Source organism: Solanum verrucosum, unplaced genomic scaffold (genome assembly GCF_900185275.1).
Source record: "Solanum verrucosum unplaced genomic scaffold, falcon-dt-bn FXZP01000149.1, whole genome shotgun sequence".
In the NCBI taxonomy this organism is placed as follows: domain Eukaryota; kingdom Viridiplantae; phylum Streptophyta; class Magnoliopsida; order Solanales; family Solanaceae; genus Solanum; species Solanum verrucosum.
In genome coordinates, this window is record NW_026020295.1 from 744,793 (window position 1) to 771,165 (window position 26,373).

Below are 26,373 nucleotides of genomic sequence, written 5' to 3' on the forward strand. Positions count from 1 at the left end.
TTGTCAAAATGAACAAGTAATTAAGGACAACTATAAAAGGAAAATTGGACAAGTAATTAGGGACAAAGGGAATATGGTGTTTTAGTTTTAATGCCGGCCAGATTTTAAGTATTATTTTATAAACGAAAAATGGTCAAAATTGCCCCTGAACTATGCAAAATAGATCACTTATACCATCCATTACATTTTGAGTTAAAAAATACCCTCATTGTTATCTCTAGAGACGACAAATACGCCTAAAGAGTTAACAACCCAATTTTTTTAATGACATGACAAGCCATGTGTGATTGATCCTTCCATCTAAGCTGCCAACTAGGATTAACACTTACTTTTTTTTACTTTTTTTTTAAAATCTAAATCTCCTAAAATTGTATTATCCAACAAAAAACAAGAACAAAGTTAAAATCATCTGGCCGTATATTCCCCTCATACATACAGAAGATGCATGTATGTCATACAAATCTAAATTTTGAACCTCTCAAAATTTAGATTGCTTTAATTCGTACAATAATCAAACAAATATTGGAGAGTTAAAATTGGGTTAGCAAATACTGGAGATAGTGTTTCCATAATGTAAACGAAATTTCGTATCCCAAATACTGTTAGATTTGGGAGGATGAATTGATAGTTAGCAAGAATGGGTTAGTGGAAATCTTAGTTGGCGGCTTAGGTAGAGAGATTAGTTTCACATGGCTTGCCACGTCATTAACAATTTGAGTTGTTAACTTTTGAGGGGTATTTGTGGTCCCTAGGGATAACATCGCGGGTATTTTTTATCTCAAAATATAACGAAGGGTATAAGTGATCTATTTTGCATAGTTCAACGACAATTTTTAACTCTTTTCCATTTTATAAATTACTTGATATTAAATTATCACGCGAAGCATGAGTAATTTTACCAGTAATATATATAAAAAGTTCAAATAATCAATTTTACAATTGATGTTCAATGGACCAGAGGAACGGAGAACGCCGGGGAATCCAGCCGGAATTTCACCGGAACCCTCATCCTGCACCGCCGAATTGGCCTTCCGACGACTCTATCTCTCGTAATGATGGGAACTTAGACAATAACAGAAGAAACTTTCCCGGCGACGGCAATCACTACAATCGCCGGCAACATCACCAGCATCACCATCGGAATCCGAATTTTGAGCAAAACTTCGGTGGTTCCGCGCCTTTTCCGGCTCGTAAGAGACCTTTCGATCAAGCAAGCTCTGGTACAAAGCACTGTTCTTCTCCCAACGATTAAATAATCTCTCATTCCTAATTTGTTTGACACTTTTGCTTATCGTGAGTGAATTTGATTAACTTTTGAGAGACTTGATAATTTTGTTTAAAAAAAAATTAAATATGGGGAAACTATAGTAAAGAGTTGCCACCTCGACTAATTCCACATGATACGTGTCACCTTTCGCCAACCTTTCACCAGACCACGATAAATAAGAAGAAATCACCTGGTATTTTTTGTCTTTGCTGGGATTTGAATCAGAGACTTTATGATTTTCGATCACTTAATTGACCGCAATAGAGTATTGTGAGTTGCAATTTACCTTGTATAAAATTGGTGAAAAGACACATTCTAAAATGCTGGTAATTTCAGTTAGTTGAATTTCCGGATGCAAAGGGAAAGTTTGTATATTTTACTGAGTATTTATAGCAGGATTTCCCAAGTAACACTGCTGCATTTTGTTTGTTTAGACTTTCTGGATTGTGGCAGTTTTGTGAAACTCTATGTTGTAGGAGTTCCAAGGCCAGCAGAAGAAGAAGATGTAAGTCTTACAATTGAGTATTCAGAAAAATGATCTCTTTTTTCCATGTTATGTTGCTATTTAGTTGCATTGAATAAGTGGGATTCTATGTGCTATTGCCTATTAGTTATGCTTAAGAGTGAGACTTGAGGCTTTTAATTAGAGCTTAGATAGTAACAACAACAACAACAAGAATGTCTACTATTTGTCTCGACCCCAAAGTAGTTGAGGTTGGCCATATAAAGCCTCTATACATTGAGGTTGGCCATATAAAGCCTCTATACATTCTGCTTCAATTATCCAGGCCTTCATCCCAATGCCTAATAATTGGGTTTTTAGGACAGAATAAATGTTTATAAACATAGAGATACTTGAAATCTCACATCTAACCTACGTTGACATACAAATCTCTAACCAAATGAAGATACTCCTGAGGACACTATACAAATGTATGTTTAAGACAATGTATTACTCGAGTATAGCCACACACATCTTGCACATATTTTTTAACACTAACTTGGTGATTATCAATGGAAGTTTTTTACTTATCAAAAACATGTACCAACAATGATTAAACCTACCTTAATTGTAAGTTGATCACTTTCTCTTGCTTTCCTGTCTCTTTGGAGGGAGTGATGTCTAGTTATTGACTTTCCGTTATTCATTTTTTACTCCTTAATCTTTGTGAATTCTAGGTATCCTATGGTATACATAGATACTTCATTTGTCTTGGATTAACCACATCAAATGGATATTATATAGTATCCTGGTATTCAATTATAATTAATCAACACCACCTCAATGCCAAAGTAGTAGGCGTCAACTAATGTTTCCAAATAATATGTACAGAAAAGTAATAGATATCCATTCGTGTAGGTAGAATCCGTTAACCACTAGCTTCGGTCCGAATCAATATGTACAGGCTTTCCCTGTCCAATTATCCAGTTACGTTCCATTTCAACGGGATGTTAAAAAATTGAATTTTCATCACTCAAGTGCTTGCAGATTCCGTGTTTGACTATGTTCATTATCTGGGCATTTTGAAAATATCCCTACATATTGATGCACGCTCTTTCAATTCAGGTCCGGTCTGTTTTTGCTGCACATGGGCACATTGTTGAGTTTGTTCGTCTCACGGATAAAGGCACCGGTCTGAGGAAAGGTAGAGGAATGTTGTAACAATTGCAGTTGCCAGGCTATCTGTCTAGTGTACTAGTTGTAGTTTACATTGGTGATGTTGGTTAATCAAATGTCCTGTCATCTGTACTGGGTTCTGTATTACTAAAGTAGTTCAAAGCAGTTAAATTCAATTTAAATATTGTGAATCATTTAAACTACCAGGATTTAATCTTTTTCCCCTCTGTGAAACAGCCTCTCTACCCCACAAAGGCAGGGGTAAGGTCTACGTAAATGGTAAACCCCACTCACCCCAAACCCCACTTGTGGGACCACACTGGGTTGTTGTTGTTTATGTTCACTATATTCCCTGCACATGTATCATCTGGAAGTATAATATTATCTATTTGACAAAGTATAGGTATCAGAATAAAAATGAATTGTTTTTCTTTAAGAAGAACAAAAATGAATAATGATTTACTCTGCAGAATGCTGTTTTGTGAAGTATAGAACGCTAGATGAAGCTAATAGGGCTATTGTAGCATTCAATGGTCGATATACTTTCCCTGGGGTTAGTTTCCTTCTCTGTTATGAAGTTAAAATGATTTACCCTCTCAAGAAATTATTGATCTCCTCTTACTTGGTTTGTTTATATTTCTTGCTTTGCAGGGTGAGTTTCCCTTAACAGTTAGGTATGCTGATGGGGAACGTGATCGTCTTGGTAATTTTTCACTATCTCTGTTTAAATTTATAAAATATAATATAGTTATCATATGCTTTGTCAAATTTTAACCAAAGCAAATTAGAACCCTTCCACTATTTACATTATCCACCAAACTCACTCCCCACCTGCTATGTTAAGCTTCGTGTATGACTGCAATTTTATTTTCCAGGAAAACACGTAGTAAGGATAAGACTGTTTCACTGTACTAAACAATATTAAGAATAATAATAGTACCTTATCAAAAATAAATAAATATTAAGAATAATAGTAAACAGACTAATTCTTGGGAAGTTCAAAATATTTTTGTTGAATTGACATGGGATATTTTCTCAAGTGTATACCAGTCTGAATTTTAAGTTATTTCGTTGTGCCTCTCTGTGTTTATTTCCAATGCTTTATTATTTTTATCTCCATTTTTACCTCCTTTTTCTCATATTGTAGGAATCTTGACCGAACACACTCAGAAACTTTATGTTGGTGGTCTGAGGAAACAAGCTTCCAAAAATGAAATTGAGCATGTATGCTCCACATATATGCGTTTAACCAAGACATCTAGACTCTATCTTCCTTTTGCTCCTTCAGTTTTTGCTGTTACTCTATGTTCAATTTGTCCATTCTCTGTTCTCTGTGTGTGTGTGTATGTGTGTGAGAGAGAGAGAGAGAGAGAATCTGCATGTCTCATGCTTCGATTCTTGTATCTATAGATAATATTTATTGGGCACAAACTCAAGCTTTTGTGTACTTAGTGCCATTGGATGAAGCAATATGTAGCAACTACTTTTGCAGTAATGTCATTAGTATGGGTTTATCAATTGTAATTTTCATCTAGAGGATATAGCTGATGAAGATTAGAACTTGCTCCGTCCCACTTTTACCTGGCACATTTTTTGATTTAGGATTTAGTAAACTGCATCATAAACTATGCCAAATAACAAGCTTTATTCCGTTCTGATGTTTGAAAGATGAGTTCATATCATGATATTGTGTCCTCCTATTAGTAATTGCTCATTTCATTACCTCTATAAATATTGTATGAAGTGCAATTAAATCCTTGATCTATTATACACTGTCAAACGAAGTCACAGATAAGAGACGGTACTATCTGTTTCACTTTTGAGCCAATGGAAAAGTTTTGAATTAGTATGTACGCCTTTGCTGGCAGGTATTTTCTCCATATGGGATTGTTGAAGAAATCTACTTAATTGTTGATGAACTAAAACAACGTCGTGGTATGTAACAATCACTATCTTCTCTCATTATTATTTTGGCATCTAATTTGCAGGAGTATTTGCATTTGGCAACAGTTTGCAATGATGCTCTCTTACTGTGCCTAGTTTTAGGCCTCATTTGTTTGCACTTAATGGAGGTCTGAATCTGAATGGTTCATACATTAGGCCATTAAGTGTGTTTGTTTTTTTTACTTACAATCTCTTAATGGGTCTGAATGAATCAGATCCGTGACAGAGTCTTATTCTCATTCAGACCCTTTTAAAGACGGTTTTAGTTTTGAAAAAAAAATTGTGCTCTATATATTTTTCTTCAAAAAAGATTCGAGCCTCTCTCATTCTTCAACTTTATTAATTACCAAAAATATTTTCCTTAAGCTTTTAATTTTTGTTTTTGCGGCTTGTTTATCAAGAATTGATAAAATTTATTGTAAAATTTTTATTTGACTAAAGTTCGAAACAACTTCATAAATATGTGTGTTTGAAGTAAAAAAAAGGATGACTACATTGTTTTCTAAAAAATACTTTTATTATTAAATATATATTCAGATGTTTAATAACAAGCAGTCTTAATCATTCAGTGTTCAGATCTAGATCTAGAGACAAGATCTTAATCATTCAAATGTGCATTCAGGCTCATACATCTTAATCTTAATGAAAACATATGAGGCCTTAGACATATTTCTTTGTCGCTATGGCTGCTTCTCTAGATACTGCCAACAGTTCAGCTGGTGGTACATCTTCCTTAATTTTACTAATCAAGTGCTTCTTGACCTGTTTGAACAGTGTAGTTGCATTTGCTATATTTGGTGCCATGCTTATTATTCATGCTGCCTCTACATAAATATAATGTCGGCACACCTACTTCTGGATTGTCTGCTTTGTATTTCAACTATTTCTTCTTGATGTTAATATTATTGTTGCCTTGAAGGAAGTGCTTTTATCAGGTTTGCTTGTAGAGACATGGCAGTTGCGGCTATGAATGCACTACATGGCACCTATATAATTGAAGTAAGTCCCTGCATTAAACCATTAATGTATATATCTAGTTCTGATCTGAAACCAAATCTCCTTTCTCCATTCGCTTGTGGTTCAGGTATGTGAGCACCCGTTGGTTATTCGATTTGCAGATCCTAAGAAGCCCAAGGTGGGAGAGTCGAGGTAAGCACCATTCTTTGGATTTTTTTTATTTTTCCTTTATCTTTGGATGGATCAACCATTGCTAGTTTAGGAGTACCTCTTTTTGTAGGATGAGTCAATTACTTTTTCTGAATAAACAAAGTAGTAGTAATTTAGGATGAAAAGTTAAACACAAATTTAAGAAACTAGAATGGAATTGATACTCTTCTCTCCTATTGTGATATCAGAGATTTTCTTGATTGAGAAAGTTAAAGTGTTTATGATCAGTGTTTTAAAGGCTTCTTCGAGCTTGCAGAACACCTTGAGGCTCACTTGTGGGGCTTTGTTTTGTGAGGCTTACGCCGGAAGCACCTGGTTTTGAGCCTTAAACACGCTTAACGCTTGGGGCTTGGCCAACAGTTCCTACGCAAATCATGTGTCTAATTTCTAATTAGCAATGTTGACCCTCAAAATTCTTTAGCAAATGAATGATAAAAGTTGTATTCTCTATTGGAATTATGAATTTCCGATTTCAATAAAATTATTTACCTTATGAAAAAAATTCATACAATTGCTTATGTAGTTTTAAACTTTTTTCGTAAGTTTATGCTTATTTTGTTTTTATATAAAAATGGAAAAATTTAAATATTCAGGGAACTTATGAGTCCTGTGCCTTGGGGCTTATGCCTCACCCCACGTGTGATAACATGCTTCGTCTCATGCCTCTGCCTTTTATAAAACTGCTTCTACTTCCCTCAGGCATCTTTTCTAGCATCTCGTATGTTCTGTAACAAGTCGCTATAGGTACTTGTTCTTATCCGGCCCCATTCTATTTATTCATTCAGTTCTTTCCAGTGCATTTCTTATGCAAGTCCTGTTCTGGTTAAAGTACATTAGACTAGCTTTTAGTATATCATCTCTCGTATTTTTATTTGCTGATTGCCGTATGTGGAACTTACATCTTGCAGGGCGCCATCCCTTATGAATGAGCAATTCAATGGGAATATAGGAACTAACCAGTCTAATCACCAGAGTCCAAATCAGGTTATTGTTCAATATTTCTGATTAAGTAGATGGCAACATGTCATAACACGTGTCTTACTATTAGAATGGCCTAACAATTTCTATCAAGAGCTGTAAGTTTCTTATGCGAGTACATCTAATTTTGTGCTGTACGAGCTTAATTTTTTTGCCTTTTTGAGAAAGGATCTTGATCTTATTATCCCAAAGAAAATGATCTTTCCTATTTGAATAATGTGCAACCCCCATTACAGAATTACCAATGAAAGACACAAAGCAAAAAAAAAAAAGATGTTTCAAGTATCTGTTGCATTTTGCAGACTCCAAATAACAGAAGCAATCCTCAGACAGTTTTCAGCACTCATGTTGGATCAGATAATGTTTTGCCATCAGCTGCATCTTCTGTCAATGCAAAATCTTTAAATGCTGAGATGGTGGAGTCCATTGATTGTGAATGGAGTGACCATATCTGTCCTGATGGAAACTTATATTATTATAACTGTGTAACGTGTGAAAGCAGGGTAAGATTTCATTAGTTGTCCAATTTTTTTTCTCACTTGATCCATGCCCCTCAAAATGCAATGAATGCCTGAAAACATGCAAACAGTGGGAGAAGCCTGAGGAGTTTGCACTTTATGAAAAGAAATTAGAAAAGCTAGATCTACAGCAACAGGATCAGCACAATTTAAAACTTCCAGTATGTAACACTCCAGAAGTTTCTCAAATGCGTCAGGTACAACTTTTCTCAGGGAAACCTTCCTTTCATGCAGCAATTAATGATTTTTTCAACTTGTTTTTTACTTTTGTGGTATAGGTTTCTTATTGGATGTTTTGGATTTGATTTTGTGCATGAAACTTGAAGGTTTTCATCCATTGATCAATGAAACCTTGTTTTACTGCATTGGCGAATCTTATATTTGTTAATTTAATTGAAATAAGTCATTGACCACTTTTGTATTGGGAGGTTTCTCAAGTTTATTATTTCAATAAGATGCTCTGAACGACATAAAATGTAAAACTTGAACACATATTGCTGGAAGGTTTTTGAATGATATAATCAAATATGAAGCGTAGAAATTATATGTTTGGTGCATATTGATGCATTGACAAACTAAAAGTTATCTTGATAGGAAACCTGGAAGGTTAGAGGCGGTCAATATGCATTTGGGCTGCAAATTACCCTCTCTTGTTTTTCTCCTTGGTCTAAGACTCAGTTTTGATCTTACCCAGATTGCACTATTATTAAGTACCTCAATTTAAGATCTGTAGAGGAAATGAAATACTATTTTCACATTTTCTTTTGAAAAGCATGTCAGTTGGTACTACAGCTCAAGGGAGATTCCTTCTTTATCACCTTTTTGCATCTTTTTCCCAGTAAACTGACGTCATTAACATCATTTTGCACCCATATATATGTACAGATCCTTCACGAAAATATCTGCCTGGAAACAAAAACCAAGATAAAGTAAAAATAGTTGAAAAGGGATGGAGCAAAGATGTTCCTGCTGACAGAAAATTATTTTATTCGGGTGACGGGATTCTTTTTTTCTTTTTATTTTTCGTTTCATTCAAGAAAATGTCTGTAATATCAGTGGCTGCTTTAATGTTGGTTGATATTATCTCCAGACATTGTTATGTCACAAATATATTCAGTGAACAGCCACAAATTATATTTAACATGGGGCCACAGCCATTTGTGAAGAAAGCCTTCTGTGTAAAGATTACTTTAGCTACTCTATGTGGTTCCTAGGGATCTCCTTATTGTGCCAAACAGAGTATTTGCAATGTAGCATCTCATCTTTTGTCGTGTATTCATTATCTGTACTGCTACTGAGGTAGTTATTCCAAGTAACAGAGGCTACTTTCTAGAAGCGTAGAAGTCAAACATTTGGGAAGATAAAAGATGCTAATGCTGTCCTTATGCCTAACTTTGACAATCTGTAAAGAGAAAATACGGTGGATATTGTTTGGCTTTTTACTTCTCATTCATCTTGCTAGAAAAGCTGCCTTTTTTCTATGAATAATCATGGATCGTTCTTTTGCATGTGCTCACAGGCATTTACCTAGAAAGTTTTTTTTTTCTTCAAATTGATTTATGGTTAAATTATCCTTAATGTCAAAGTGAGACTTCCCAGGAAAGGGGTTTCTCAGAATGTTTTTGTCATTGTGAAACTATAACCTAAAGGCTGGGTTTTGGAAAATCTGTGAATTGCCATTGCTTGCACTTTGGAGATAGCAAACAAAAGATCTTGTGAAACATTAGATTTTCATATATCATAGTGAAATAGAGACCTATCGAAAGCGAATAGTTAAGAATTTCACATGGCTTCAGAAATTCCAATAGTCTAGTTACAGCTGGAATTAATGATATGCCCTGGTAAAAGTAGTGTGTCATTTAGTGCTCATGTTGTTCTGTGAACTTACAATAAAAAATGGACATATCTTACACTTCAGTAGTAATAAGAATGAATTAGCAACTGATCCCCCCAAAAAAGAGAACTCTTATCCTTTCTTTTTCTTTTTCTTGATGGGGTATTCATGTACTGATTTTTATTTATTTTATAAGATAGGTTATATTTTATCATAAAAAGAAGTTACCAAGGACATACTGTAAATTACAAGCGGAGAGATTCTGGGAGAACTGTTACATAATCATTGTGTCATGTATACAAATTACTTACATAAATGAAGATGGCGTAAAACTCATCATTGGATATGTTCAAATGGATTAACTTCAAATGTATACAAGCAACTGAATATAACGAACAAACTTGAAGCTGGATTTGCTTGGAGCTCAAGGTTGACTTTTTAGTTTTTACCTAGACTAGGATGTAATGACAGCAGAAGAAACTTATGGGTATCTGTGTTTTTTTGCAGCAAATGAATGAGGGAAGAAATTGATTCTTATAAGAGTATAAATTCTAGTCGGGTGCGGATGTTGTGTGTATGTTATGAGTTCATTTGAAACTAGTGACTGGCTCAGACCCTGTATATGTGTTAAAACTTAAAAGAACCACTAGATAAGTACAAATAACAGATTTCTACAACGACAATATATCCAGTGAAATTCCACAAAGTGGGGTCTGGGGAGAGTAGAGTGTATGCAGACCTTACCCCTACCTCATGGAGATAGAGAGGTTGTTTCCTAAAGACCCTCGGCTCAAGTGAAGCAGATTAAAGTAGTAATGAAAAGGTATAATGACAGTGAAGAAACATGGCAACTATACAAAAGCATTGCAGAGGATACAAGCATCAGCAACATCAAACTTAGTAAATCAGTAGATTATGACAGAATCCTGAACTTAAACCCATAAACTTCAAATTTTGGATGCACCGCTGATTCCAGTTAGTATATAAAGATAACAGAAACTTATATTGAGCCTAAAAAACTTCAAAACACTTGGGAGGAGAAAACATACTTGCATATCTATAGAATGTGAAGAGGATGTTTCATGGATTTTTAAAGCAGGTTTTGTTATGTAGACCAGTGCTTTTTGAGTTTTTGTGGCAGATTTGTCTTGGTCAATGTCAGAGAGGATTCCCTGGAGTACTTGGATTAGTTGTGCTATCAGGTTAAAAAGTTGGGGTATAAGATATAGTAGAATAACATATCGGAGGTTCAGATTAATAATTAGAAGTTGGATATTTAAAAGAAAGTGACAAGCTAGATCAAGCAAAAAGGGGGAAGATTCATCCTAGTCAAAGTGGCCCAAAAAGATGTGTAAATTGTCACTCTACAGTAAATTGGTCTCAATCTTATTAGATAGTTGAGTGAATAGATTCGACTCTCCTTGGGAATAATCTCTTTTTTGGTTATTGAGTGCAAGGTGAGAATGAGCATGTGCAGAATTATTACTTTCCTATTTCACAAGGTGCTACTAACTTGAAAACCATCATTGAGTAGCAACTGTAAAAGATGAGTTAAGAAAAGAAGAGGTCTAAATGGTTTCGAAGCCCAAAGAGGGATACACCTATTAAAAGAATGATAGTTTTCGATAGAGTTGAATGAAGATAATGTCATATTTGATGAGAATAAGACTGACCCAAGTTAACTTGTCCTAGTGAATTCAGTTTCCTTATGTTAGTGAGTTGGCTCACTCTATATATAGAAATGGGCATACCATGAACTCTTGGAAGTGAAAACCTGCAGCTCATTAGATGGTATGTGGCTATATCTGTAAACTAAAAGTTTCAGTCAACTATAATCCAATTTTTGGATTAGAATTTGAGTGAACACACCTTATGCCCAGTTCCTTTTATCTGTTACTATTGATATATTTGACATAAGAGAATCACACACTTGTTTTGGTCCTATTAACAGAACTGCAAGATCACTTCTTGTTGCATTTTTTGGATTCTTTGGTGGAAACGAAACAGTAGATGCTTTGAGGGGACCTCAGCAATTATTCCATTTTTGAAGCCAATGTCTTTCAGATCTTTCTGCTAATGTGTTCCAAATCTTTCTTGTTGGTGTAAGAATTTGGGATGTAAATGATATTTTCTTGGATTTCCTTGGCTTCTTAAGTTTTGTATAGAATCCATACCTTTTCTAAATTGCATCTTATGGGTGCTATTAATAATATTATCATTACTTCATAAAATAAAATAAAAAGAGAAGAGATTACTCTCCTGTTCTCCCCTTTCTTATTCTGTTTACCATATGACTTGTAAGAAATAGTGATGTGCTGACTGCTTCTCTCAATTAAGAATTAGATCTTGGATTAGTCTTCTTTTTGATAAAGCAGTATATGGTGTATGCATACATGTAGGTCTTTTTGGAAGTCAGATTCCGATGTCTGCGCATTTTGATATCGATCTATAAATATATTTGGTCAATCATCAGCACTTATATCTGGACATTTGCATATTTAGCATCTCAATAATTGCACTTTTGGAGCAAAGGAATTATTCAGTCTGATGATCTTACACATGTTTTTATGAATTTTCAGGAACTCGAAACAGCTAGTTCAGCGGTCCCTATGGCTTGTGTCTAAACATTGGTTCTCATTTTTGAAGTTAATTAGAACTAAGTTTATGGTATCGCACATTGCACATTTTAACATTTCAATAGTTTCCTTTGGAACAAAGTAGCTGTTCATTCTCATGATATTGTATGTGGTTTCTGAATTTTCAGGAACTCGAAACAGCAAGTTCAACGGTTCCTCTGGTGTGTGTGTAAACAGCATCAGTTTTCATCTTAGAAGTTACTGGAACCGGGAACGGAATGTATGGTTTTGGTTTTTCAATTACTAGTGACTCTAGCACTGAAAGGCAACATATCTGAAGACTGGGTTTCTTGTGTGCAGATTTGTTCCTACATTTCAATTGCTAGAGATTTACTTGTGAGCTTTAGACTGTTTAGAGCCTTTCCCCAGTTGGGAGCAAATATGTTTTTGTGTAGTTGTACATTTGGTCCAAAGTTTTAGAATTTTTTTTCCTAACTCTTTGTGTTAAGCCCGTTTGGACATTATTTGAAATTAGTGATTTGAAGTTAAGTTTTATTGAACAGGTAATATATTTCTTAAGCTATATTTTCTCATAAACATGAAAATCACCCCACTTGTGGAAATTATCAAAAGAATAATTAATGCTTATACCGTCCTACCAATTAAGTAAACCTAAGGTGTCGCATGATAAATTGCATAACTTAATGTTCTTTTTATAAAAGGAAAATGCTCAAATATGCCATAGAACTTTGAGAAAAGGCTTATTTATGTCATCGTTAAAAGTTTGGTTCATCTATATCATGTACATTTGAGAAGCTCATCCATGCAATTATTTATTAGCTGAAATGGCATAGGTGAGCCAAACTTTTAACGGGTGGCATAGGTGAGCCTTTTCGATGACATATTTGAGCCTTTCCCTTTTAAAAATGATTTAATTAATGACGTGGCCGAATCATAATTGACCACGTGTAAAATAATGGTTTTGCAAAATTGAAAATATTTATCGAAAAACTAAATAATTCTTGATTACCTATTACTAGCGTTCTATCCTAATTATCGACTTTCATAGTATCATATTATCTAGAATCATGTCCTCGATAAATTACACGTGTCTTATGTCGGCCTACTTGTACTTATTATAAAACCTATATCATATGAGACTTGAGCATGCGAAAGAGAAAAAATACATTTCACACGTATTTGGTAAATCGCATACATCGAATGCGTTTTACCCTATACTTATCATAAGGGCATTTTTGGTATACTTACCCTTATGTACTTTTTTAATTATTATTATTATTACAAATATTTATCTTGTAAATTTTGATAAAGTGAATGTTTTCATGTCTTTTTATAATGCTTAGTTTTAGTGACCAGTACCTCAAATGCTATGTATTTATTTTCAGTCTTAATTTATGTGATACCGTTAAAATTTTAAGAGTTGATCAAGTTTTTTATTGGTACATTTTTATGCATTTTAAATAATTTAAACGGTTAGTTATTGTGTTTTATAATAATTTTATATAAATACAAATATATAAATTATATTTCATGAAATATAAAACTTCTATGTTTAAATTCACGATCATAGTTTAAAATTTTGAATTTTTATAATTTTTTTGTTTTACCATTAGAACATTGAGCCTGTGCTTAGCACTGGCCAAACACCACTGTCGAAATTTTATCTATGCCACATAGATCGAAATAGATGGATAACATATATTATTTGAAAATTATTTTAAAAAGTATTATAAATCCTTATAATTAATGACTTAAAATATATTAAAAATTTGGTTGACTTAAATTTTCACTTATGTCACATAAATTGGGACTGAGAGAGTGACATATATTATTTGAAAATTACGTTAAAAGTGCTATAAATCACAATAATCAACAACTTAAAATATTTAAAAATTATATCAAAACTAAGTTGTCTCTTCTAATTTTATACGTGCTACATAAATTGAAATAGATAAACTTTGCGATTACAAACTTTCATATATACATAATTTTATAAAGTTACCCTAGTTAACAATAATAGTACTCCCTCTGTCCCAATTTATGTAACTTACTTTTCTTTCTAGTCAGTCTAAAAAAGAATGACACATTTCTATATTAAGTAACAATTTAACTATAAAATATTTATTTTACCCTTAATAAATTGATTTACAACCACACAAATTTCTATCATTCATTTTAGACCGCAAGTTTTAAAAGTCTTTCTTTCTTTCTTAAATTTCGCGCCGAGTCAAACTACCTCATATAAAATGGAACGAAGAGAGTAACTAATTGTTCTTTAATATAATCCTTTCACATGGTATGAACAATCACTTCACGTCACATGTGAGTTGTATTTCGCAAAACTTAAAATGATGAGTTTTCTTTCTCAAATTATAAACTAATGTGTTAAGTCATTTAAAAATAATAATTGAAATTTCAAATCCTGTGTTTTGGAGAATCTGGATACGAAATCATGATCCCAAATCATATGTCCAGACGCCTATTTAAAATTATTGTACTAGTCTAGTATGGATGTTCAGGTAGCGAATCTCAACTTGTTTTTGTACTGATGTATAGTTATTGTATAGATGTTCACATTATCTTTTTCGGTCTTTTGACTAATAGAAAGTGTCTAGTAGGGATACACATAATTTAGATTTACTTATGCTACTTTTTATGTGATGTTCTGGCTAATCAACATTTTCCATTCAAATCAACGAATGTATCTCATATGTTTTGTAGATAAACTTTATTTCTTAGTCATGATTAATTAATTAATATATATTATTTCCTTAATATGTGATTATTAAGGTTAAATTAATTTATCCTAATTCTATCATTTCCCCTTAAGATGACGTTTTATTTATTTTTTAATATTCAACAGAAACCAAGTTAAAAACATAACGGAATAAGAGAAATATTACTTGTACAAAATTCAAAGTAATTAACTAATTATATATATAAAACTTGGGAATCAAATAAGATTTTTTCCCCCCAATAATATAAGATCAAGTCAAAGCCATACAAATCACCTGTCTCTTATGAAAATTGTAAGTGTGATTTTTTGTCAATTTTTTAAATAGTATTTACAATTTTATTTTATTAAATAACAATTATATAAAAAGGACATAATAAAAAAGAAGTTAAAGCGGGGTTCACGTTATACAACTTTCTATTATTAAATTGATACACGTAACATTCATTTAAAAATCAAAATAATCATTAAAAAAAGTTTTGGATAATCATTTTTTTCCTTGTCAAATAATGATTATAAATTAAGAGTGAGATATATGCTAAATGTAAATTTATACGTAAAAAGTAAGTAAAATTACGATAATTAGTATATATGATAAGTTCAAAAATATAATATTTTAAAGATTAAAAATAATAATAATCAAACATTGAATTCATAAAACTTAAATACTATATCCGTCTCACTTAAAATCGCCATTTTAAAATTTAAAAAATCATAAAATTGAAATACTTGCTTCGACTCTGAATGAGTAAATGACATAAATAGTCCCTCAACTATAGGAGTAGGTCTAAAATGGTCCCTGAACTATACACTTAACGGATTTAGTCCTTTAACTATTCAAAAATTTGTCAGCTTTGGTCCCTTAACTATACATTTACCGATTTTAGTCTCTTAACTATAAATTTACCGATTTTAGTCCTTTAAATATTCAAAAACTTATCAAGTTTGGTCTTTGTCCATTTTTTAAATACAAATAACTTTGGTTTTTAGTATGCACCATCCTAAACTTTGATAGTTTTTGTTCGAGAAACTTATCATGCAGCATGCTAATCAATGCAAATTTTATTTAATTTACTCAAATTTCTTTACGTAAAATAAAATGAATACAATAATAAAATTGATCTATTTTAAAAAAAGTTTAAAAACTGCAAATCTACCATTTTATAAATTACCATTTCTGAAAAATTAAACAAATTCCGTTCAATGAAATCGTTGGAGTACAAACTTTGGATTTAACGGATAATAACTTTTTTCTTTTTATAATAAAGTTTAACATATTCAAGTCATTAGTAACAATAATATGCTTCATTTTATCCTCTGTTGAATAAAATTATGACTTATATTTTCTTTCCTCATGAATTTTATTTTAAATCGTTGAGGTTAAGGTTCTTCGCGTAAGGTTAATTTGAAGAAAAGGTAACGGAGAGAGAACCAACAGAAAAAGTTGCTAAAGGATTTAATTTCTCGAGGCATAGATTCTGTTAATAAAAACCTAAGCTATTTGTATTAAAAAAAATGGACAAAAACCAAACTTGATAAGTTTTTGAATATTTAAAGGACTAAAATCAGTAAGTTTATAGTTAAGGGACTAAAATCGATAAGTGTATAGTTAAGGGACCAAAATTGACAAGTTTTTGAATAGTTGAAGGACTAAATCCGTTAAGTGTATAGTTCAGGGACCATTTTAGACCTACTCCTATAGTTGAGGGACTATTTATGTCATTTTCTCGACTCTGAACATTATATGGCAAGATAGTAATATCACAACGAACAAATTTATAGTTTTTACAATACTAATTAAAATTGTTATATAAAGTATAGATATAGCTGATTCACGATTGAAGTTGCAATATTAATTTGAGTCTGAAGAAATTTGTCTTATCAAAACCAAACATTTGCAATCATGTCTAAGAGTTGGTACCAAACTTCAAACATGCATATGTGAAATTTCAGATACGTAATGTTAGAAATTAAGAATAACTTTTCTGAAGTTTAAACTATTAATCTTCATTTCCGCTAATATCTAGCTACATGCTTTTTTAACAATTAATGCTGAACTCACACTTCATATACTTCTTCAAATTTTCAAATATTTTAATAAGTTGCATATGCAAGTTTTTCAATAAATAAAGCAGCAAAACCATGCATAAATACAACCAAATCTCTATTCTCACAAAATTACTCACAATCAAATTCTGAATTTAAAATCTATAAGTTCATATAATTTTAAGTTAATATACAATAACATATTTACAGTGAAATATCTATCTATATTTAGTACTTCAATTTTTAAAAAATATAAATATAATATTTAAGTTAAAATTAATGAATACACGTGACCTCATAGGTTTAAGGCAAGGATCCCGCGGCCATAACTGCAAAAAGGTAAAATATATTCTTTATAATAGTAAAGTCTACAGATTATGATATATTTTCTTTTTTAAAATTAAAAAAAAAAAAAAACTTTTAACAATATGAGTCCATTAGAAGATTAGAACATGCATAATACTAAAGCTAAAAAAGACAGCATCTGATTCAAAGTAAAGAAGCACATTTTATCCACTTAAAAAAGAAAAGAATCTGTCTGTCAGCAAGAAAGAAAAAAAACAACTATGCAAAAAAAATAAAAATATCGATGCACAAAATATTAAGTATTAATAAAATTTAATTCAAACTCACTTATAAGATTAAACTGAACATATATTTGATATTATATTTCAAATGAAAGTAACGTTACATATTATAAGTCATTTTAATAACCTAATGATGTAAAAAATAGCTTAGGTCCAAAACAAACAATATTATTTGTGAGTGACTATTTATTTGTTGTCATTTAAGTTGTACCCCATTTAAGAAGTAATTCAATATGTACTCAATTTTGACAAATATCACACAAAAATTTACAATTATCGGACAAAAGCACATTGTCCTTTCTTTCTCTTTCTTCTTCTTGGTTGTTGTACAATTGTGATTTTCTAATTTATATATAGCAATTGAAGTATAATATTTTAACCAGGTAATCTTAAATTTTGAAAATAAAAAGTAAATTTGTATTCGTGATGTTATTAAAAAACTTGAATATATTGACTAATTATCATTGTTTTATATATATATATATTATGATATTTAAAATTTATATTTTTAATTTATTTGAAGTAGTTTGACGTGTTGAATTGTTAACCTTTGGAGAACAAGTTATTACTATATAAAAGTTTGTTGAGAAAAATAATAATTGAAGTTCAACGAAAAATTATTGAACTTCAAGCATATGTATCTTAATTTTGAACAAAAAATGATTGAACTTTAAGTACACGTATCTTAAATTTAAACAAAAATGATTTAACTTCAAGTATATGTGTCTTTTAAGTTTTAAAAAAATGATTGAACTTAGACATATGTACATAAGTTTCTACAAACATATCTGAACTTTGGAGCTAAACCTCAGGCATATATGTCCCTTAAATTAATACAAAATACCTGAACTTTATTTGCTTTCAAATTGCTCGAAGTTAGACTTTGACAAATCAAATTTTAGACGTAAATGTACGTCTGAACTTCAAACATCGCATGTCTGATTTAAAGTTGATTTACCCACTAAACTTCAGACACTAGATATCTTTAAAGTTGATTTAAAACGCATAAACTTACATAAAAAGTGCTACAAGTATAACTTAAATGGATCCTAATCTAAATGGATATTTGTGCAGTACTTCCCCATAAATAAATAAGCAGCAAAGACATGTATAAATATGAATCAACAAACAATTTCTTGAATCGAGGGTCTATCAGAAATAATTTTTCTATCCCAAAAAAATTAAAGATAAGTTTTGCGTACGTTCTACACTACAAGAAAATGGCTCTTTAGAGACCAAAATATAGAGACGAGTTAAGAAATTGATCTTTGAAAATATACTAATAAGGACAAGATTTATTTCCGGTGGTTAATTCTTAATCAGTTAGAGAAGGGAAAAAATATTGTCCTAAAGTAATTGAGATATGGTCCTAAATCTAAATTGAGTGGACAAAAAAGGCCCATTCGACTTTTGGCTTCAAAAAAAAGAAATCGAAATTCAAAACCCCTATAACTTATTTCATCACAAAGAACGCTTCCTCACAAAATAATTTCCATCGGAAAGTCGAGCCCTAAATCTTCTTCTCTCAAACCCTAATCTAAACACTTAGCGTCTCTAAACCATGATTTACTCTTTGAAAGTTCCATTCATGGATGAGATCGTAATTCTTTTTTTCCATATAGGAGTCCCTAGATCTTTGGTATTTGTTGAATCACTCGGTATTTTTGGAGACGCAGACCATTGCATCAGCGATTTCTCAAAATGAAGGAAATCTACGTATCATCGATTTCATATATATGTACTTCTTCATTTCACTATGGTAAGCTCCCGCTTACATTAGGGTATTTGATTAAATGCATTTTAAGGTGGAGTACCATTTTTAGTTGCGATTCATGAATTTCTTTGGTGATGATGATGGAAGTTCATGTTTAAGGGTATGGGTTAGTCTTTTCCCAAAGATTCTATAGTATAAATTTTTATTTTCCTTTTGTTGTTATCTATGATAAACTTGTGGTTATCATTATGGGTCTAAGTTCTAGTTGATTGGGAATCACCATATGAGTGGTTAAATATAGATTGTAAAAGTATTACAAAGACAAAAAATAGATCTAGCCAACAGAAAAACTAGGACGATCAATCAGAAAATTAATCCCTGTATACAATTTGATTTTTTCTCTTATATAATTGATCTTGAGAACCCTTGAAACAATAATGGAATGCAGCAGCAATAGACATGTATTCAAGCTTGCTTTTAACTAGCGTGTTCAATTATTTTCCATAGCGTTATTCTGTCTCTTTTTTGTTCAAAGCGCAACATTTCTTGTTAAGGCGAAGCTTCTCCCGCAAGAATATAGTGGAATCAACTATGCATTTACATTGATAAATCTGTAAAGTTAATGATTGATTGTGCTTGGAATAGAATCCTACAATTAGCCATAAGAGTCATTTGTTCCAATTCTACTTAACGACACTTGAAATTCCTTACTTTTTCTCACCTCAAGAGCTGTTATGATAGGTAAGAAAGAGTACATCATCATTGTTATTGAATGAATTATAGCAGTCATTGTATACAAATATAAATTTTATGAAAGAACTTTTAATGGGATTGTGAGTTATTATTAAATGTGGAAGAGAAAGTGCATTCTAAGAAGTAACACACAACAGAAATTTGTGGAACTTGGGGCTGATGAATAGGATAACAATATATTATGGACACTGATTTGAAATAGTTCTTGATAAGTGGAGGTGGATATTTTGGATGGATTTTAATTTGTAGAAGACCTGGCATATTGAGGGAAATGAGAAGTTACAATTTTAAATCATTTAGGGAAATTGCCAAATAGCCAAAACTTTTACTTTATTGGCTGCACAATGCATTTATATCGATACTGATGTGCTTAGTTAAGTAGGAAAAGTGGATCTAAAGTAGTTATGTTGGGATCTCTTTTCATTTGGGAAGCACAAAATATTTTCCAGCATCCATAGATTAGTTGATAGAGACTTTAACTTGGCCAATGTAGAAGACATGTTGACGTGAAAATAGTTGTGTTGTTTGGCAGTAAAATATGTAGCCTATATAATTGAAGAGGTGATTTATTTTTGGACCTAATTCGTAAGAAAGAGAACTCAAAGACCCCAAGAAAAGTTACATTTTCAGTTTTTCACTTTAATTATATATAACATGCGAATCGACTCTTACATTTAAAAATTTGAGAGAAGGAGAATGACGAGGCAGTGTTCGTGTGCAGGTTGTATGAGGAAGATCAAAACTATACTATGGTGTAATTATAGTTGCTTTACGACTATGGTATCTAGTGTTTTGCATAACTAGAGTAGGGGCAGAGCTAGGGACACAAGCACTTATAGAGCTGGAAAATGCAAAAGATCGAAAGGGTTAGGAAGTAAGAATTTTGTCATTGAATTGACTTTTTCAAATACCAAGTAATAGGACAAGTTTAAGATTGTATGTTTGGGTTAAAGAGAATATACTTTTTTTTATATAAAGAGTTGGCAGGACAACATAGTTGAATGTTGCGGAGCAGTGTGCTATATTTTAGTTTGTAACTTGTAGTCTTAGCTGATGAATTATTTTATTCATGTTGTTCATTATAATTGTAAATTAAACAAAGCTCTTAAGTAAGAATTGTTGAGGAGAAAAGATAATGCTTTGGATTTCTTATACTAGTAGACTATCTATCCCATTGTATTCTACAACATTTCCAAATGTTTTGAAGCAAGTATCTACTGCACAATGAGTTACTATAGAATCTTTTACCTTACTGATTTTTATATGTATCGAGCTAATTATTGAGTAACTTGAAATAACTAGATATTACTATTTGGTCTTTTAAGAAAGAGACACATCTTTTAAATATTTATGGGAGCTGTAACTAAGTTTAATAATGTTGAGCTGATTATTTTCAGGAATCAACTAGCAAATACAAACATATAGAAGTAAATACTGGATGAATGTTGAGCAGTTACAATATTCACATCCAGTAGGTTGGTCCGAACCTGGTAACTTAGTTATTAGTGATTCATATGTGTGTCTATGATCAAACATAAGATCAACATGGTAGACTAGTCTTGGATCAACCACAAGGTGTCTCTCAACATATCCACAAATGCATTATGTCCCATTTGTCTTGCCAAGCTATCTTTGATGAAAGCATTCAAGTCAAGAGGTATAGTTATATTTTGTCCTTTATTTTACTACCTCGCCATTTTACATATCACTAGTGTCGAACTTCTACAACTAATCGTATTGTATCTTTAGCATGTTCTAGATTTCGTGATATTGGAAACAACCTCTCTACTTTACACAATCCTATTCAGACGTCACTAGTGAGATCACACTGGTATGTCATTGTTATTTCTTCTAAATCTCATCGTATTGTTCTTTAGTTAAATAAATTAATGCAAACTTACTAAGGTCATACAAGCTAAGGGTTAACATATTATATTTACATATAATTATACTTTTAAAATTTAACTCCTCAAGAAAATGACTGTAGCTCAATTAAAGTTGCACCATCATTGAGCCTTTACATTCTGTATAAACCATATGGAATAGACATGCTTGTATATCACCTTGGTTGCCAACAAATTAGGTCCTTTGATTTTTATATTAAACCCAGCTCATAATGTCAAATCTTGTATGTCCTCTACTATTGCAGCTACATTAAATTACAGGGCATCGTCAATACATTGTTGGCCTTGACAATCACGTTCAGTGCAATTGCATGTTTCAAGGATTCACACTCTCCTGAACTTTGTGAATAACTAGACCTTACACTAGACAAATATGGCACTTTACTGAACTCCTAAAAGGCTAGAATCTACGTGAAGATCAACTCTCGTATATGACACAAACTAGACCTGGGAGTGTTCGAAATAACTGCTGGACCTGGGAGTGTTCTAAATAGCTGTTGGACCTGACACTTTACAAACATGGGAATTGTTGGTGCTGAAACTCAAAGGGCCTAGGCATCTGAATAAGACAACGAGACATCTATATTAATATTATTTTATAGAGAATGTTAGATTTCTTTTTCCGTGAAGTATTTGTGTAAACAATGACAGGACATATGTATTATGGTGTTTATATATAATAGATATGGGACCCCGTGCCAGCACGGGGCTCAATATATGTTACTGTTTCTGTTTTAATTTATGTGGTACATATGAAAATTGAAGTTAATCAATTTTTTAGTATGTTTTTATATATTTTAAGTTGCTAATTATTTTTATTTAGAGTATGTTTTACGTAAATATATTATAAATCACAATAATTAATAAGTTAATATAAAAAAAAACTTATAAAAAATTCATTGACTTTTGAAATTTCATTTGTATCACATAAATCAGGACAAAGCGAGTAATATATATGAAAATTACATAAAACGTATTATAACTCACAATAATTAGCAACTTAAAATATCTATCTATATATATATATATATATATATATATATATATATATATATATTTCTCCCAATTTATGTGGTATAGATGAAATTTTGAAAGTTAACAAAAACTTTTTATATGTTTTCAAATATTTTAAGCTATTAACTATTATGATTTATAATATTTTTTACATAAAAAAATTATTTATATAAAGTATAAAAGAAAATTTTTTAAAAAAGGAAACATAAATGTCAGCAGGAGTCCAATCTATGTTAATTTCTATGTTTTAATTATTGTAATACCAATTGAATTTGGAGAGCTAACTAAATTTTTTTAAAGGATTTTTTTTATAAATTTTAAGTTGTTAATTATTATAATTTATAATATTTTTATTAATTTTAAACCAATATATGTTTTTCTCTGTCTCAATTACATGAGACATATGGAATTTGGAGAGTCAACTAAAATTTTAAAATATGTTAAGTTGTTAATTATTATACCTTATAGTACTATTACGTGATTTTCAAATAAAATATGTAATTTTTTTTATTTCAATTTATATGTCATTGATATAATTACATATATTAAGCAATGAAGAATTAATGTCTAAATTATGTGACACCTATGAATTTTGGAGTGTAAATCAAATTAGTTATATGATTAAAAAAAAATAAAGCGGTTAATTATTACAATTTATAATACTTTTTATATATTTTTTAAATGATATATATATCTTTATGATATTGATATTAGTATTATAATAAATTAAATTTTATTATTTTTAAATTTATGATCTCAATTGTCAGCCTATGTCACATTATAAAATGTTCCAAAGTAGATATCAAATTTAAAAAAAATGTCGATGCCAGCTAAAGTAATAAAATAACATCTAAGGGCATGAACCTATATATGTATATATAAAGTTGAATATAGACAATCTGCTGTGTCATCTCTCTATGACCGGTATTTCTATTCATCTTTTTTCTCCTTTTTTTGACATTTTATCTTTGTTTTGTATTTAAAAAAAAAGTATTTATGTCGTACCCGATTAATTATGCCCTTTATAACATCCATTACACTAATATAGATTTAAGTAAATGAAAATGAAAGATGAAAAGATAAAAACTATTCATTTTTCATAACTGTTTATAATTATTTAGCCTATAAAATAAAAAAAATAGTTGAGCACTTGTAACAAATATGAACAAATTTCTTCAATTTGGCTCTTCTTCTTCTGACGATGATGATCAATATATGGTATCAACTTCTGTCGCTAAGATGTTCATCAAATTTCTAGGTCATGTGACTTTTTTAACAAAAGAGAAAGAGAGAATATCTCATGATTCTTGTAAAGACATTGATGTAAAGATAGAGATTATGTAACAAAAAGTTCTTTTCAAAATAAAAGACTTTTTGAAAAAATGTTTATTCCTCCTACAATGAGAGAAAATTCATTGTGGTTGAGAAATTTATAAGAAGGCTGATTAGTGTTTCAAAGGGTAAGAAAAATTATTTGGAGAAAAAATCATTCTATTTATGGAATTCGTATCAAATTAGGAGGAGAACAAGCAAAAATTTATTTTGTTATTTGAAAAGAGAGAAAATTATATATTATTTCTTTCAACCTCATTATTCTTCTAATTTCTTTCTTCTTTTATTTTGTCTTGATTTTTTGTATCTTTAATTAAAGTTTTTTTTTCTTATTTATCTATAATTAAAGTTTATATATATTTTCTTAAAAAAGAATTAAAAAACATGATCATATTTAGTTCCTTTCCTCATCAATGCTATTAATATGATAATTAGTGTTATTTATATTATTTTCTTAATTAATTTTTTTTCTTTTATTTAATTATTTATTTGAAGAAATTAGTTATTATAACTTTATAAGAATTACACATGTATTTTTACATAATTGATTTGTTATTTTTAAAATTTTTGAATCATTCTTCATCTTAAAGTTTCTATCTATATGTAATAATAAAGCTAAAATAGAAAATGTGGGGTGACACTTTGTTAGCAATAGATACTTATTTATTCTTATCAATGTTTCTGACATTTTTTGTTATTTTTTCCTTAAAATAATTGTTGCCTCGATTTTTAGTTTTAGTTTTATTTTTTTAGCATTTTCTAATTTTAAAAGACTGAAAAATTTATATTGAAAATTTACAAAATATAAAAAATGATTTATTTAACTCCTATCATCATCAATATTATTATTAATTTGTTTTACTTCTTTTCTTAATCTTCATTTCATCATTAATGTAATTTATATCATTTTCTTTTTATATATATATATATATATATATATATATATATATATATATATATATATATATATATTTGTGACATTTCTTAGAAGTTAGGATTACTATTTATTTAATTTTTAAAAATTTTGAATTCTTTTGTCATACTAAATACAACATGTTTTATTATAATTACATTTAATATATTAATCAATATGTTGTACGAATGAAAAGAAAATTATCATTTCACAAAAACAAAGGTTAAAATATAATTTATTATGATTAAGGAAAGATAAAATTAATATTCCAATATCCATAACCATATATAATACATTAAAAATTAATTGAAAAGCTGTAAATAGAAAAGGAATCACTATTTAAGGAATCATTATTTTTAAATTTTTGGATCATTTATTGTTCTAAAAGTTTCTATCGATATGTAACAATAAATTTAAAATAGAAAATGTAGTAACACCATTTTTAGTAATAGATACTTATTTATTTTTATCAATTTTTTCTGACAATTTTGGTTATATTTTTCTTTAAAATAATTATTGCCTCGATTTTTTATTTTATTTTTAACATTTATTTTTAATTTTAAAAGATTGGAAATTTTATGTTAAAAATTTAAATAATAGAAAAAATGATTTATTTAACTTTTATCATCATCAATACTACTAATTTATTTGACGTTTTTTCTTAATTTTCATCTCATCATTAATGTTATTTATATAATTTTCTTAAATCACTTATTTTTTCTTTTTTAACTCTTTTATATATATAAAGTTGGAAATGTAAATGATGATGTGATATTTCTTAGAAGCTAAGATTACTATTTATCTAATTTCTCCAATTGTTGAGTTCTTTTGTCATACTAAATACAATATGTTTTATTATAATTACATTGAATATAGTAAACAATATGTTCTAGGAATTAAAAAAAAATTATCATTTCAAAAAAATAAATGTTAAATTATAATTTTATTATGATTAAGGAAAGATAAAGATATTATTTCAATATCCCATAACCACATTCAATACATTAGAAATTAATTGGATATAACTGTAAATGGAAAATGAATCACTATTTAAGGAAAATAAATGTTTGCAATACCATAATAATTAAGGAGAGAGTAAGATATTATTTTAATATCCTAATTCGGAACTTTTAATCTACTACTCAATTAAAAAGAAAATGCATTTAATAACATTAAAAAGTTACTAGTTTAATATTTTTTCTCATTGTACTAATTCAATTCAATCAAACTTAATTTTAAAGATAAAATAACAGCTTCATTTTAATTGTTATCAATATATTTCAAAAAATTATCGTGAAAAGGCTTTTCTTGCACCGTATTTTAATTTTCATATACTATTATTATTTTTTCTGTCATTTTTCAATGATTTTTTGTTTCGATTTAAAATTTAATGTTTATTCTTAAAACTCTGATGGTACAAATTAAGGTGGAGTAGAATATAATAAATGATGAT

At 30.1% G+C, this 26,373-nt stretch overlaps 1 protein-coding gene across 2 annotated transcripts; it reads left to right on the forward strand.

Moving 5' to 3' along the window:
• The first annotated feature begins 929 nt into the window (after positions 1–929).
• Positions 930–12,175, forward strand: LOC125834709 (flowering time control protein FCA). Of its 2 annotated transcripts, none has more exons than XM_049513847.1 (13): positions 930–1,220; positions 1,702–1,772; positions 2,835–2,913; positions 3,356–3,438; positions 3,537–3,588; positions 4,033–4,109; positions 4,754–4,820; positions 5,749–5,828; positions 5,914–5,978; positions 6,905–6,980; positions 7,277–7,477; positions 7,564–7,689; positions 12,091–12,175. In XM_049513847.1, the coding sequence occupies exons 1-13, from the start codon at positions 950–952 to the stop codon at positions 12,133–12,135; spliced, it is 1,293 nt and encodes a 430-aa protein (XP_049369804.1). In that variant the 5' UTR covers positions 930–949; the 3' UTR covers positions 12,136–12,175. The 2 variants fall into 2 exon arrangements, with proteins under 2 accessions (XP_049369804.1, XP_049369803.1); XM_049513846.1 differs by having other exon boundaries at positions 947–1,220; positions 11,906–12,118.
• The last annotated feature ends 14,198 nt before the right edge of the window (positions 12,176–26,373 follow it).